The sequence below is a fragment of the Mchenga conophoros genome, linkage group LG4 (genome assembly GCF_057382185.1).
Source record: "Mchenga conophoros isolate Kocher_MC1m ecotype Shallow Benthic linkage group LG4, M_conophoros_male_GT1.1, whole genome shotgun sequence".
NCBI classification, from domain to species: Eukaryota; Metazoa; Chordata; class Actinopteri; order Cichliformes; family Cichlidae; genus Mchenga; species Mchenga conophoros.
Window position 1 is genome coordinate 17,852,345 of NC_140529.1, and position 16,711 is coordinate 17,869,055.

Sequence of the window (16,711 nt, forward strand, 5' to 3'; positions counted from 1 at the left end):
GCGGTGCTCACTGTTTCTAAGCTACAGCACAAAAGACACAGTTAACATTTGTAGTTCAATGAATATTTCCCATCCTCTTAGGCAGAAAGAAAAACAGAAAGACAGACTGATTAGAGAAAGAAGAACAGAGGAGGAAAACCTGTGTTAGCCTTATCTACGTGGCTCGTTCTTACAGACACTATATTTACGGTGAAAGAAAAAAAGAAAAACAGAAGAGGCCCAGTGTTGTGTGTACCTGTGAGCATATGAACATCGCCTTTCAGGTATGTTTGTGTCTTGGGGCAAGAAAACTCAAGATCACTGACCTTGAATTTCTATCTCTAAGCTAGCTGGGTCTTCACTGACATTCTCTCCCTCTGTCCTCTCTCTATCTGCCTCCATCTACCAACCCACCTTTAGGGAGCAACTGAACACTTGTTGCAGTAATAATAAGTTTTATTTCACCTTGTGCACAGCTTTAAGTTTTTCCCAGAACTACTGTTAGCTTGGTGATAATGTTAATGTGTTGACCCACTGTGTCTTCCATGCTATGTGACAGTGTATGAGTTAGCAGCAGTGCAGCCCCCAGTGTCACTCATGAATGTGAGGTCATCATCATTTAAATTCCCCAAAGAAAACTTAAACACACACAACTCAAGTATCTTCAATTCTTCAACATGCAGAAATGTCTATAAAGTGACGTAGGTGGGGATCTGTTACCACAAATGACTGCATCAGCATGGCATGGGATGGACGCAATCAGCCTGTAGCACTGCTGAGGCGTTAATGAAGCCCAGGCTGCTTTGATAGCAGCCTTTGGCTCGCCTGTAGTTTTGGATCTGTGCTTCTTATCTTCCTCTTGACAAAACCCACAGATTCTCTGTGAGGTGCAGGTCAGGTGAGTTGGCTGGCCAGTCAAAAACAGTAATAACCTGTCAGCAAAGGTAGTAGTAGTTTTGGCGCTGTGGGCAGGTGCTAGGTCCTGCTGGAAAAGGAAATCTGCATCTCCATAAAGCTTGTGACAGCACAAAGCGGTTTAAAATCTCCTGGTAAACAGCTGGGTTGAATTTGGAACTGAGTAAATACAGTGGACCAACCACCACCATATGGTTGGGTGTGCTAAATTAAGCCAAGAGACATGGATATTTCACTTTATGTGCAATAAATCTATAATATACATGAAAATGAGAAAAAAACAACCTTACATAAATACATATATATTTAAAGGCTACCAATACTGGCAGCTGAGTCCGGAAAAAGACCTTGGCTGCTTGCCTAATGTATGCTGGTTAATAACCTTGTAAGTTGTTATGACACCATTGTGTAGTGATCCCCTTTAGCTGTAGATTCATGGTTATTTCTGTCACAGAGCTTTTAGGAAATTGACAAACTATGTGCAAGATCCCGCTGGCTGGCACAAAGTGAGATGAAAACCAAAGTCTTGATCATCGGTCAATTTACCACGCAGTGCTGAGAATAAACACAGCAAAACACTGCTCTGTCTTCCTTAGTTCAAAGTGAGTAACACCAGGCAGATAGAAATATACAGCTTTACATTAATCATTGGGGAAATGCTGTAAAAACCCTGCATATATGGGAAAATATGAGCCAAACCACAACTAAGAAACTGGCATACTTGGTACTCTGTTGATAGCCCGCAGTGGCCTGAGTACTCGGACGGTACGGATAGCTGACAGACTGGCATTGTGGCCATCCAGGGAATACTCCAACATCCTGAAGACATGGTCGCAGAGAGAGAGAGAGAGAGAGAGGTGGAGAAGGTTTTACTTCATAGACGTTATAAAAACGAAATGGTGACCACACACACATTTATGTCTACACAAAACAGCAACAACAAGAAAATGAAATGAAACACTAATAATCTAATAAAGGTTGTAATTGAAGCGACCCACATAATTACTGTGCATTTGCCATTTAATTGCATAAAGTCAGAAGCACTTTTTCTTCTGTATAGTCTGTGATACAGCATGCAAACATAATGAGTGTGACAACGAGCAGACAGAAGGCTATAATGATGGTCCTAAACATGTTTACATTTTTCTCTGCAATTATGTGGAGAATGTGCCTCATAACAGACTGGCTAACGAATAATAGAGAAACATTGCTCCAACTGACAGACAAGCTGACAGAAACTTACATAGATATATATTTTATTGCATATGTTGAACATTATATTGCTTCAGTATTTATTTCTGCATCCCTATTTCTTCCTACCCTTCATTAATGCGACATAAATCTTATGCATATGTAGGTGGAGCAAAACTAAAGTTTATTTAAATAGTTATTCAATGTAAAATAAGCACAAGGGAAGTGTGTGTCAAAGTCATGGGATCAGTCGCCATGGATTTCAAATTGGGCGTGGTGAACCACCAAATGACCTACAACTTGAATGTGTGAGGTGTAAAGAGCCCTATTTATATAGTATAGGAGGAAGAAATAAAGTGCTTTTTCTTTTTTCTTTTATTCTAAGCAGACTGTTAATATTTAAGCTGCTGGTGATAGAGATAATTGAGCAATTAGTGGAGATGAGCAAAAGGCACAGTGGGATACCAACCCTGCCATGACAATGACAAAGTCAAGCTGATTCCACTTGTCATCAAAGTAACACTTGGAGCCAAAAATTCCCAGGGCCACCATCTTGATAACCATTTCCACCGCAAAGAAAGCGAAGATGCAGTCATCCAACACCTGGTCGCAAAGGATAAAGTGACAAGAACACAGACAAAAATAAGCTTTGACAACAATAAAAAGAAGAGGAAGTGGAATCCTTGCAAAGTGAACGATCCTTTTTAAGTCTTCTTATCAAAACAGTCGCGTTCTGAACCAAGAAAAGTGGAAATGCTAGAGGAGGTTTTCTGACAAAGACTGCTTTTATCAGTTAGTTAGTTTTATCCCAGCAGGGAATAACTCGGGCGTACCATGTTTATGGTTGTGTCTCAATTAATTAGACATTTTACAGCAAAAAGAATGTCTCTCTTTGAATATAATGAGAAGATCTCAGTGTGTCAGGAATCAGCATCGCACTACAGTGAAAGCTTATAGAAATAAATGGGTGTGAAAAGAGGAAAATGAATAATTAACTTTTTTCATGAGTGTTTTTATGCATTGTGGTTGCATATGTGTAATAATTTAAAACACTAATTGAAGTAGCTTAGTTAAAATAAAAGTAAAAAATATGGTTCTTGTCTTTGTAGTGAATGGTGCTTCTGTTGAAAAAGCTCTTGAACATGTCAGTAAGTTAATCAACAACCAATCAGCTGCTGACATTACTGCATACTGTGTAGCAGGCCCAGCTGACAGTGTGGGAGTGCAGCACTTACCTGTAAGATGCGACACCACTCTGACTGGCAGGTAACGTCCTCACAGGGCCGATACATCCCCAGAGTCACACAGTTGAGCAGGATCACCAACATGGACACGTGCTCAAACCACGTGCAAGAGCAAGTTAAGGTCAAAACATATGTTGTGTGAATTCAAAAGCATGCAAAAACACAGACTGTATATAGTCAAAGCAACTTACTGTAAAGTGCCTAAAACCCGTATTATTGATAATGGCCATCACAGGGCAACATCTTTTTTTATGAAAAGTCCAATGGAATAGAAGCCTATGGGAAAATGACCATGCAGCTCTTTTAATCTATGACACAACTTAACACTTTCTTGATTAGTTTATGACCTAAATCGTAGGAGCCAAGTCGGCAGTTTTTCCTTAAGTCGGGGGGAAGCATACATCTATAGTGCTCTTGTCTATCATTACATGCTCAAGAAATAAGACAAACTTAAGAAAAGGAAAAAAACTGTGCAGCAGCTGTTGCAAAATTAGCTATGTTCCATAGGCTAAAGAGTTTGCAATTGCGAACGTTATATAAATGTAAGGTAGCTCATCGGTCCCCAGCACCCGGGCCATGGACTGGTACTGGTCCGTGTCTCGTTTGGTACCGAGGCTTGGGTTTGAAATTGATGGTTTTCATGGTTTTTATCATTATTTTTGTTATTGTTTTTATCAGTAACTTGGTTTCCCTGGGTGTCTTCCTGTGTGTTATGAATAAATCGTCCTTATTTTGGTACTGGTGCTGGTTTTATTTTGTTGTATTTATCCGCGACACCTTAACGGCCTTTCAGTGAAAATATTGTCAGACATGAACCAGTCCGTGGTGCAAAAAGGGTAGGGACCGCCAATGTAGCTAACATAATGTAAGTAATGTAAGGTTATTAGGCTACTCAGCAATCATCATCATGCAATTCTACATGTACTGGTACTAATGATTAAATTTCTGGTATCGTAACATCGGTACACAAAACACAGATATACCTTTGTGAGTGTGATATAGTAGCATCTATTTCTCTGTTTGTGAGTCTAAAGGTTTGCTATTTGAAAACCTTTGTCCTGCTTTGTCTCAGACATCAACTCTGACCTGATTTTACACTAATGAGTAATCTTTCCTTTTGCTGGTCCTATTCTTTTATCCTGTTTTGGTGGCGAGTGAGATTATCTATTTAGGACAAAGCAATAAATTTTAAGTGGTCTGATGACTGTGGATTTTTTTGTCCTTGAATTTTTGTCTATGTGGTGTAGCATAAATTATTAACACATAATGCCATATTGAACTGCTATTCAAGAACAGACATAAAATGGAGTTTCTGTCTTTGATGTGCTTTGAGTGCATCAACACAGATGGCAATTAAAACTGGATCTGCATTTCTGGAAGGAAAAAAAAAGTTAAATCTGAAGGCGTCTGTCAAAATCGAATAATTTCTCTCATTCGGTTTTTCATTTTTATCCGATCACACAAAAAGCATGTGGAATATATATCAATTCACAACAAAGTAATAACCACTGTAAGAACAAACAGCAGTGAACACATCCAATGAGCACTGACAACATGTGGAAGTATGATTTTCTTCATAAATCAAACGGTTTACAAAAACAAAAGCAAAGTCTTAAATGTATATACGAACACTACATCACAGTGGGGTTGTTCATTTTAGAAGATGTCTCATCATCTAAATGGGGAAAAAAAATTATACCCAATGGAGGAGATATTAAGCAAGAAAAAGGGAGAGAGGGAGAAAGACCGGGATGCAAAATACATTAAGGAGGAAAAATGACGTGACCGTGATTAGAAGGAAACCTAAATCAGAGGCCCTGATGCTGCTGTTTTTCTACTTTGGTTGGCTTTTACCCCAAACACACATCCCACACATTTTCTCAGGCACATTGTACACTCAGTGATCTGGTGTGCGCACTGAACTGCAGTGCAGAAGTATTCCCAAGGTGAAGTACTGTTCTAATTAGAGAAGGAGTTAAAGCGGAAAACAAATGGTGACTATTGTCTTCCACATTACTCACGGACAGTCTTATGAAGCGCACGCAAACGTAGGGATACAAATATTATATGCTAATGACATTATGCGTGTTTTCCACACACAAATGCACAAACACAGATACACTTGGGACTTAATGCTGTGATCGGAGGCCAGAAGACAGAAGTTTGTATCAGCAAACAAGTTTGACCTCAAATAGTTTTTTCTGTCCTGAGGTTGTTTGAGATGCAACTGCAGCCTATTACCACGATAGGAACATATCCTGGATTTAATTTGTGCTGGAACACAATTCGTTTAGGTTTTTTCACATTCTCATATGCTAATTTTGTGAGCATGTGCATGTTTTGGTCAAAAGAATTGAATTGCAAACATAGATCCTAGGGTTACCTTCACCCATTTTAGAGAAGCTAACAAAGGTACACACACCACTTCACAAATGTGCCACCATTTCAATTTGATTGAATTAAATGTCATTTATACAGCGTAATGCACTTTATATTGTAAGTTAAAGATCTTTTCCTTTTCCAAATATCTTCAAAAATGACAGCCCACCAATACAGAACTCTTAAGACTGTTACCCCTACTAACATTTTGTGATTTAAAGATTTAATAAATCTGCGGATAGTTTTTGTTTCAATTCAATTCAATTCAATTTCTTTATTGTCCCACAAGGGGAAATTAGTTTAGCAGCAGGAGGATAAGAATAAGCAGAACAATACTATAAAACAATAATAACAATAATAATGATAGAAAATTCAAGGACAATTATTTGCCATTTAGGAGACAAGACGCAGTAGGGATAAAAGAGTGGATGAAGTGGATGGTTCACACAATTAATAATAGAATGAGCCTTTCTAAGCACATTTCTATTGTAAATGGCCAAAAGTCCATCTTGCCAGCGCCCTGAAATTTTGCTAGCAGTTTTTACCAGAAGTCCCAACCGATTCTTATTCTTCACCGTCAGGTTACCAAACCAGGCAGCGATACAAAAAGACATCACAGATTCGATAAAACTTCTATAAAACAAGGACAACATCTCAGATGAGACATTAAAAGATCTCATTTTCCTTAAAAAGAACAGTCTTTGTTGAACTTTTTTAGTAGTGGCATCAGCATGAGATTCAAAACACAGTTTATGGTCAAGTACCACACCTAGATATTTATAACTCTCAACGATCCCAATATCGGCAGTTTTAATGATAGTGGGTGATGAGCTATAAGAGGACTTCCTAAAATCAATAATCATGTCTTTAGTTTTTGACACATTAAGTGAGAGGAAGGACTCATCACACCAATTCACAAAATCATCTACAACCTGTCCATGGCCTGACTCGTCGATTACTGTGTCATCAGCAAACTTCAGGATGTGTCTGTTTGTGAAATTGCTGCGACACTCATTTGTGTACAGAATGAACAGAAGGGGAGAGAGGCAGCAACCCTGTTTTAAGTCCCTACTTAGATAATATGTAATTCACGGCTTGATAGCAAGACATGATTGCGTCACTGAACTGTACCCAAGTCTGCTCAGATTAGCCGTTGTAGTTTGTAGTGCTCCAAACCCAGGAAGTTGCCGAATCCCCCTGTTGGTCAAACTATGCAACATCAACCCTCACAGAATGCCTGAAGGGTGTTTCTCCTTTCTCTTCTTTCTTTTATAAATTCTCATTTATTGGCCATTATACTGTAACTTCAAAACATATATATTAGCAAATAGCTAACTTCTGTATCAGTATACTTGTAATTTAAAAAAATGAGTCTTGTTTCTTTATCCATACATTTTCCTATTTACCTAAACACTTTCATATATGAATCTTACACATTTCAACAGGTGTGTACATGGTCACATGCACAGACAAGCAAAAAAAAAGTCAACAGAAGTGTGGTTTTCATGTTGTATTTTTAATTTCTCACCAAGATAAAATCCATTTTTCTCAAATGCATCCTCCATATTCATTATTTTGTGTTTTTCTTCCATTGATTTAGAAATATTCCCTGCAAGATGGTGAATAACTGCAGTGTATTTTGATTTACATTACAATTCCTGCATCCTATCAGTTTAAGAGGAATTTCCTTTAGACAACTAAGCTGTAGATGCAGTACATTATCAAAGAGGCAATTTCAATTATTTATGCCAATTACATGTGACATTTTTGGACAAGGAGCTAAAATATCCTACCAGCAAAAACATTACAATTAGCCATCTGTGGCACTGTTACGTGTATTCAATAGACTATGCTTTGCTTCTTCCAACACATCATCAAGATTATGCTGTTCCCACCAGGATTTCCTGAGCCTCAGATACCAATACTCACCTACGCTTAAACCTTACAAATGCGCAGTGAGCTCTGCCAAAATGCCCAGCATATTTATTCTCCCTAGTGACGGTGAGTACTCAGTATGAGGAAAGCTAAAAGACATGAGTCTGCTTAATTGTGCAGATCAATTAAAGCATAAATGGTAAAATGTTGTTTGTATTTACTTAAAACCAATGCTGTGCCTTTTCAGGGAGAGTGGAGCCAGTGTTTTTGCAGCAGGCATTTATTAAGTTAGTGTTCTGAAAATAGGACAACTATAAGGATACGCTCACTGAACATATGAGTGTAGGATTGCGCAGGCACAAATGTAGCTTAGCAGAACTGGCACATAATAGATTACAGCTGTCTCTAGAACCTCTAACCTAAACAACCTGAGCAAGTTACTCATGATCTGTCACCAGAAACCACAAGACAACAAAATAAATTGGATTAAATGAAAACATTTGCTGTTGTCCTTGTGAAACCAGGTGGAGTTTTATAAAATCACAGGGATAATGTTGGTAAAAGTTAGACCTCAAAGGTGCTCAAAGGTGTGCTTGAGGGTTAGCACTAGGTTATGTGGTTAAAGACTTATCCAGCTTATTCTGACTGGATATATAATTATTGTCAATTTCTAATCTAGATGGCAACAAATTTGCTACTTTTGCCAATTTATCACAGTCAATTGCCATATTATCACAAACAAATTGGATGTCATTGCGAACTTGACCCCATTAAATTGCAAAGTGAAAGCAGTCTGACTGTCTTAATGGCATTTTATATTGCCATTATGATGTGGCTGCAGACCTGGTCCTTGTCTTCAAAGTCGTTTTAAACACCAACTATATTATTGGCCATATGTGGAGTCACTTGGGTTGTCCTCAGTCTCCAAACACTGTTTTCCCTACTATAGCATCCATGCAGGAGTGCAGGTAGTGCAAGGATTAAAGATTAAGAAATATTTTAATGCATTTAATAGCTGCACCAGCATTTTGGTTTCCAATGATTTGATTACATTTATAAGAGGCATTACACATAGAAAAACACAGAGAAACTGCACTGCTTTATTTCTAGAAAACATGGTTTCTGCCAGCGCATTGAGCTCTTGTTCCCATGGTATGCAACTGCTAGATATTCTAGCTAACGGAAACATTACAACTGTGGGAGTCTGAAAGAATGCAAACCCTGCAGCAGCTTATTCTCTGAAGATTTTTTTTTAAATGAGAAGGAGTCCAAAGTATCTAAAAAAGAGGGGAATACTCACAGGCGGTGGTGTTATAGCTTTGTGTTGTGCACCCGATCTACAAATGTACTGGAATCTTATTTAGCAATTACATCAGTGTAAAACAGTGTTAAACAAGTGGCTCCCTTGGGGGAGTAGTAATAAAAAAAAATGTTAATAGCATGCTGTTGCAGGTATCGCTACAAACCAAAAAAACATCTTCAATCACACTGGAAAATGCCTTGGGTCAGTCTGTTGCAATGCACAGTTTAAACACACACACACTAAGTCAAGCAGTGTAAGGTCGATCCTTCCTTGACAGATGAAAGATTCAGTAATCTGCAGCTGAATTAAAAGGAAAGATTTGAATATTCAGAAAAGCTCTCTCTCCTTCTTCTTCTTTCTCGCGCTCTCTCTCCCATGTTCTCCTCTGTTCCTCCTTGTGCTCTGCTTTCTCTAATTCCTCTTTAATTTCCACAGTCAACACCTCCAGAGTCCCCTTCTGTCTTATCCCCCCAACCCATCCACCACAAACACACACGCGCACACATATGCAGGCACAGACACACACAAGGACTAATGTGTAAGCCTTTAAAGCTAAGCCAGGCTCTTGCCGCAAAGCAGAGTAGGGATAGACAATGAACTGCAGTAAACAGAAAACAGCAAACTTACCGGTGGTTTTAAAATTTTGTTTGACTTTCTCTTCTAAGACACACACACGCACAAAAACATGATACGCACACATAGAGAAGCACACACATTCTTAAATGTAAAAGCTGTATGGTGCAACGGGCAAGGTTCAATTCTGTGTTCAGTAGTTACAATCCAGGCCAAGCACACAGCGCTCTTGGTCTCACTTGTTAAGGTCAATTCACGCTGTGGCACTTTGGGCAAATCACATTAGGGCTATGTCGTGTCACACTGTACATGGAGGACTGGGTTTAATCATAAGTCTGCGACTGAGAACTAGTTTATTGTAGTATGGCACCTGTTTCTATTACCTATAACAGGGGAAAATGACCCACACTCACCCACTTTGGGTGAAGGTCGATATTATAATACTTTATTCCACACATCTTCCTCATACTGGGTTGGACCTCCTTTTTCTTTCTTCATGGCACAGATTCAACAAGCTGCTGGAAACTTGCACAGAGTCTGTCCCATATTGACATGATAGTTTACACAATTGCTGCAGCTTTCCATGATTGCCACATCCCAAAGGTGCTGTATTGGATTGAGATCTGGTGACTGTGGAGGCCTTTGAGTACAATGAACCCATTGTCATGGTCGAGAAACCAGTTCGAGATGATTTGAGCTTGGTGACGTGGTGTATTATTGAAGCAGCCAACAGATGATCGCTACACTGTGGTCAAAGGAATAGACATGACCAGCAACAACACTGAGGGAAGCTGTGGTGTTTAAATAAGGCCAAAATATGCCATTTTGCCAACGCTACCATCAACTGCCTGACGTTTGACACAAGGCTGGATGGATCAATGCTTTTATGGGTTGTTTTTTTTTTTGCCAAACTGGGACACTGCCACCTGAATGTTGATTGAGACTCATCAGACCAGGCCACATTTTTCCAATCTTGGTTATTTGAGTTACTGTTGCCTTCCTATCAGCTCAAGGCAATCTGACCTCTGACACCAACAAGGCATTTTCACCCAGAGAACTACTGCTTACTGGTTTTCTTTTTCTCTCTTTCTGAACATTCACTGTAAACCCTAGAGATGGTTCCGTGGGAAAATCCCAGTCGATCAGCAATTTCTGAAATACTCAGCACCCCATCTGCCACCAGCAACCATGACACGATCACAGTCACTTAAATCACTTCTCTTCCCCCTTCTGCTTAATTTGGACATCATTCTTTACGAGCGTAAATGCACTGAGTTGTTCCCATGTGTTTGGCTGATTAGATATTTGCATTAACGAACAGTTGAATGAAGTTGTCCGTTAAACCATGGTTAAACACAAGATTAATCTCAAAACTTATTTCTCTCAAATAAAGGTGCAGGACCTTAGAAGAAACATCGTAGAGATCCAAAAATCAAGAAAAGCAACCAAAGCATCTCTAATAACAATGATGTTAAAAAAAATCCCAGGTGTGACAGCAAAACACCTAAAGAAATCTCAACAGGTTTTTAAAATAGAGTCTCTTGTCCACCATTAGAAAAGCAATGAATACGATTGGTGCTAATTAATAAGGCTTTACAGGTGAAATCAATAATAAAACACACAATGGGGCCTTAAACTGTGTTTGCTTTTTATTTTTCTCAGTTTTTCTCATGTCATTGAAAATTTATCCTACAACAGTGCAGGAGTATTAACCTCGACCCACTGCTGGAAATAAGGTTAACTCTATATGAGTTTTTTTCTAAATCCAGCCTCCTCTTGAAAAAACTTTTATTGCTTTCTTCCTTTTTCCCGATCGTTGATTCTCACCAGTTCTCCACCTCAGCTGCCGCCTTTATGTCTCTACTCTCTATTATCCACCCTCAAGCATAACCACATTACTTGGTGGGCACCATATAATGGATTGTACGTCTACTTGAGCCATTAAAGCTCTTCCTAAATGGCAAGACAGAATTCATATACTATATTCTTAAAAACCAAAATGAATGTCAAACTAAAGCTGTGTACATTTTGTAAAGGAGTTTTAGACAAATAAGAACGTAAGTATTAGAGATGGGAAACACCAGACACCCCACGATATGATACTAACACAATACTTCACACACAATATGATATTATTGCGATTTGTAACAGTTTCCGATATACTGACTGATTCAGTAACTGCAAATTATTATCTGTTATCTTTTTTATCCAATAAGATAAATGTATCGCACTTAATTTTTGTTACAAAATGATACCAACACTGTTTCTTATGCCATAAATGTTGCACAAGACAGAGTAAGTTTGCAACCAGTCTGCTATCAGTCTGCAATTGAATGGGGTGAAGCTGGCAATTATATGCAATCTGTTTCTGATAATGCAGAATATAACTATCATAAACCATTGAAAATATTTGTTGTTGTCTACATAGATAGAAATTCACATTTAGTAGAAATTGACATTAACTATTACAGTGCATTTGGACTTAGCAAACATCAAGTTCTATAGGAATATAACCAGAATACAACCAAAGACTCATTCAGACTGATGGCAACATGTTGGCAATCTGTCTGCATTTATAGATTAGACAGCAATTGGAAACCTTTGACAATCTCTCTGAGAGTGACTGCAGTTGGTCCAAATCAGACTGCAACTGTTTGCAGAAAGGTTGCCTCTGCCAGGCGGTCTGTCCAATCGCCTTCCAATCAAAAGTGGTCATGAATAGTTGTGGAACACCCTCAAGGTCTGAACAACTATTTAGTCACCACAAGTTGCAGCTGGTGACAGAATGTAAAAAATAACCCCACAATCATCGGGCAGGCACTCATTTATTTTTGTAAATGTAAGGGGAAAAAAATTAGGAGATACATTTGTTTTTGTTTTTGATTTTTTTTTTGTTGTTAAACCAATTTACTGTAAGTTTATTTCATTTAACTTTTGGTGCATGAGATGAGCCCTCTTGTTTGTAGTATTCCCCAAGTATTTTTAGAAAATATCAATATTTCTTGCGGCTTGAATACACAAGGCCGCAGGTCGATGATCGATTTTGTAATCGTATCACCAGACCTGCGACCATATGTTCTGGAATCTCGGGTAAAGAGAGGGGCTGAGCTGTCAACTGATCACCACCTGGTGGTGAGTTGGATCAGGTGGCGGGGGAGGACGCTGGACAGACCTGGTGCACCTAAACGCGTAGTGAGGGTGTGCTGGGAACGCCTAGCAGAAGCCCCGGTTTGCGAGATCTTCAACAGCATTCCGAGGGAGACTGGGGACATTGAGTCCGAATGGACCATGTTCAGCATCTCCATTGCCGAAGCTGCTGCATTGAGCTGTGGCCGGAAGGTGGTTGGTGCCTGTTGTGGTGGTAATCCCTGAACCAAATGGTGGGCACCAGAGGTGAAGGGAGCCACCAGGCTGAAGAAGGAGTCCTATCGGGCTTGGTTAGCCTGTGGGACTTCGGAGGCAGCTGACAGGTACCGACAGGCCAAGCAGAATGCGGCTCGGGCAGTGGCTGAAGCAAAAACTCGGGTCTGGGAGGAGTTCGGAGAGGCCATGGAAAAAGACTTTCAGACTGCCCCGAAGAGATTCTGGCAAACCGTCAGGCGTCTCAGGAGGGGAAAGCGGTGCTCTACCTGCACTGTGTATAGTGCTGGCGGAGCGCTGCTGACTTCAACTGAGAAAATTGTCGGACGGTGGAAGGAATACTTTGAGGACCTCCTTAATCCCACTGACACGTCTTCTGAGGAGGAAGCAAAGTCTGGGGATGACCCGCCAATTTCCAGGGGCGAGGTCACTGAGACAGTTAAACAACTCCTTGGTGGCAGGGCCCCTGGTGTGGATGAGGTCCGCCCTGAGTTCCTGAAGGCTCTGGATGTTGTAAGGCTGTCCTGGTTGACACGCCTCTACAATGTTGCGTGGAGATCAGGGGCAGTACCCCTGGACTGGCAGACCGGGGTGTTGGTCCCCATCTTTAAGAATGGGGACCGGAGGGTGTGTTCCAACTACAGGGGGATCACACTCCTCAGCCTCCCCGGGAAAGTCTATGCCAGGGTGCTGGAAAGGAGAGTTTGTCCGCAAGTCGAACCTCAGATACAGGAGGAACAACGCGGTATTCGTCCTGGTCGCGGAACACTGGACCAGCTCTTTATCCTCTCAAGGATACTTGAGGGTGCATGGGAGTTTGCCCAACCAGTCTACATGTGTTTTGTGGACTTGGAGAAGGCATTCGACCGTGTCCCTCAGGGTGTCCTGTGGGAGGTGCTGCAGGAGTATGGGGTGTCTGGCCCATTGCTACGGACCATTCGAGCCCTGTACAACCGTTGCAAGAGCTTGGTTCGCATTGCCGGCAATAAGTCGGACTCGTTCCCGGTGGGTGATGGGCTCCGCCAGGGCTGCCCTTTGTCACTGATTCTGTTCACAATTTTTATGGACATAATTTCTAGGCGCAGCCAAGTGGCGGAGGGCTTTCACTTCGGTGGCCTCAGAATCTCATCTCTGCTCTTTGCAGATGATGTGGTTCTGTTGGCTTCATCGGGTGGGGGCCTCCAGCTCGCACTGGAACGGTTCGCAGCCGAGTGTGAAGCAGCGGGAATGAGGATCAGCACCTCCAAATCTGAGGCCGGAAAAGGGTGGAGTGCCCACTCCGGGTCGGGGATGAGTTCCTTCCCCAAGTGGAAGAGTTCAAGTATCTCGGGGTCTTGTTCGCGAGTGATTGGAGAAGGGAGCCCGAGAGCGACAGACGGATTGGCTGTAGTGATGCGGACACTGCACCGGTCCGTCATGGTGAAGAGGGAGCTGAGTGTAAAAGCGAAGCTCTCAATTTACCGGTCAATCTACGTCCCTACCCTCACCTATGGCCACGAGCTGTGGGTAGTGACGGAAAGAACGAGATCGCGGATACAAGCGGCAGAAATGAGCTGCCTCGGAAGGGTGGCTGGCCTCTCCCTTAGAGATAGGGTGAGAAGTTCGGCCATCCGGGAGAGGCTCAGAGTAGAGCCGCTGCTCCTCCACATCGAAAGGAGCCAGCTGAGGTGGTTCGGGCATCTGACAAGGATGCCTCTTGGACGCCTCCTGGGTGAGGTGTTCCAGGCATGTCCCACCAGGAGGAGGCCCCGGGGCAGACCCAGGACACGCTGGAGAGATTATATCTCTCGGCTGGCCTGGGAACGCCTTGGCGTTCCCCCGGATAAGCTGGAGGAGGTAGCTGGGGAGAGGGAGGTCTGGGCTTCTCTGCTTAGGCTGCTGCCCCTGTGACCCGGCCCCGGATAAAGCGGAAAAAGATGGATATCAATATTTCGTATCCCTGTATTAATGCAATGTAGCCACACAAAATAACGCTATATATACTGATTTTATCCTCACACCTAGGAAATATATATGGCAAAACATTCATGACCTGTACGGTTCACTGTTCATCTTTAAGCATCTGCTCTACAAATATGCAACAATTAAACCCATCCAAGGTAAACAAGACACAGCTATCACAATGCAGTACTACACGTTTGTAGGAGCCTGTTACATTTGCACCACATTCTGTCACAGCAAAGTCTCACACCTACAGCGACTGTGAAAACACTTACACACATTCACAAAGTTCACACACATAACAGTGCATAGTATTTGTATACGCATTTACACTCACGCTTGGTTCATGATTTGCAGGTTGCATTATTTTCTGTGCTTGTTTCTCTATTTTTTGCGGTGGACATAAGAGCATACACAGTACAGCATTACATGTTCAACAGTGCTTTGACACACACACACACACACACACACACACTTGGACACAAGCTGCTGCTGTTACAAGAAAACAACAATACCCTTACGCTCCATGTAGGCATACATGGATACACAGAAGCTTGAATACACAAGAGAGATCACACACACAAACACACACACATATCAAGGACACTCCAGTTGAGCTGTCAGGCTGAAGCCAGTGAATACAAGAGGAAGCCATAGAGAGCACAGAGGGGAGGAAGGAGGTTGCAGTTCAGTAAAGAATCACTGAAGCAGTACAGACATAGAGATGCCCAGTTGTCTCCCATCTCAGGAGCAATTCATCTGCATAAAGATTAAGACCATATTTGGGATGCTTTTGTCTTCTTTTTCCCAGTTATGGCTTCCTTTATTTCATCTCCCCTACCCTCTTTCTCGCCTCCATCCTCCCTCGGCTCTCCGTTTGTCCATATGAGTTAAAGAGGGCCATAGCTCTCGGCTCACAAGCAGAACTTATCCCTCACTGCTCCACGGCTTAGTGCTCTTTGTTCTACGATAAGCTACAAATTTAGGCTGTCCCCTCTGGTTACAGCTCCTAAACTTCCCTTTCCTACACAGTGAGGCAATGTTTTCTTTGTCCAACCACACATTCACACAAGAACATGAGTTTGATTTGAACAATGAGCAGTCAAATAAAATGCTACGGCATGGAATGACATCACTCTGCAGGGTTTTTTTTTTCTCTCATTTGTGCAGCAGTAAGCCAGGAAGGCAAAGGGAATCTAAAATATTTTAAAATGTTTCTGTGCAGATGACATTGGTCACAGTTGGTGGGCACAGTTTAAAGAGCCTCACGGTTTCCCCTCTTAAGCTCGATGGCTGTTGCTTTCTCGTGTCAAGTGAAATTTCTCAACTCTCTGCTTTGCTTTGTTTGCCTCATTCCACTAAATTGGGACCTTAATGAAATGTAATTAGTGTAAATGTGAAAGGGTCAGATCAGTGACCAGTCACAGCACTTAGCTCCGTCATGAAGACAGATGGCTTACAAAGGCAAATCTATGCATCCATACGCACAGAGCGAGGCGGAGAAAAACACAGCCAGGTCTGCAACACTGAAGTGAGTCTTAAAGTGCTTTGAAGGCTAATGGAGTGCAACTCTGTTGAAAAAATTTAAGCAAAAGCAGTGAAAAGAGGAAAAATTCCAGGGGGATTTGCCTTGTATTCTAGAAATTAGGGCTGCTCAATTAATCGAATTTTAATCACGATTATGATCTGGGCTTTCAACGATCATTAAAAATGACTGAGCCGATTATTAGCCCCTCCCTCATTTATCCGCGACACCTTAAAGGCTGTCTGTGAAAATATTGTCAGGCATAAACCGGTCCGTGGCGCAAAAAAGGTTGGAGACCGCTGATTAAGAGGACCCGAGGGAAGCTCGGAAAGCTAAGCAGAAGTTATTTGGAGAGGAGAGTGACTGCCGTTGGTTGAAAAGAGAGTTTAAAAAAAAAAAAAAAAACTTCAGTGGTGTTGCACACTA

At 41.5% G+C, this 16,711-nt stretch overlaps 1 protein-coding gene across 2 annotated transcripts in view; it reads right to left on the minus strand.

The window, feature by feature from the left end:
* Positions 1-16,711, minus strand: part of cacna1ha (calcium channel, voltage-dependent, T type, alpha 1H subunit a) — a 129,387-nt gene that overhangs the window by 56,712 nt on the left and 55,964 nt on the right. For both annotated transcript variants that reach the window (XM_085270753.1, XM_085270752.1), the window contains exons 3-5: positions 3,321-3,432; positions 2,555-2,688; positions 1,616-1,713 (exon numbers count right to left, since the gene is read on the minus strand). In XM_085270753.1, coding sequence (XP_085126879.1) covers positions 1,616-1,713; positions 2,555-2,688; positions 3,321-3,432 — 344 coding nt within the window. The remainder of the gene's footprint in view (positions 1-1,615; positions 1,714-2,554; positions 2,689-3,320; positions 3,433-16,711) is intronic.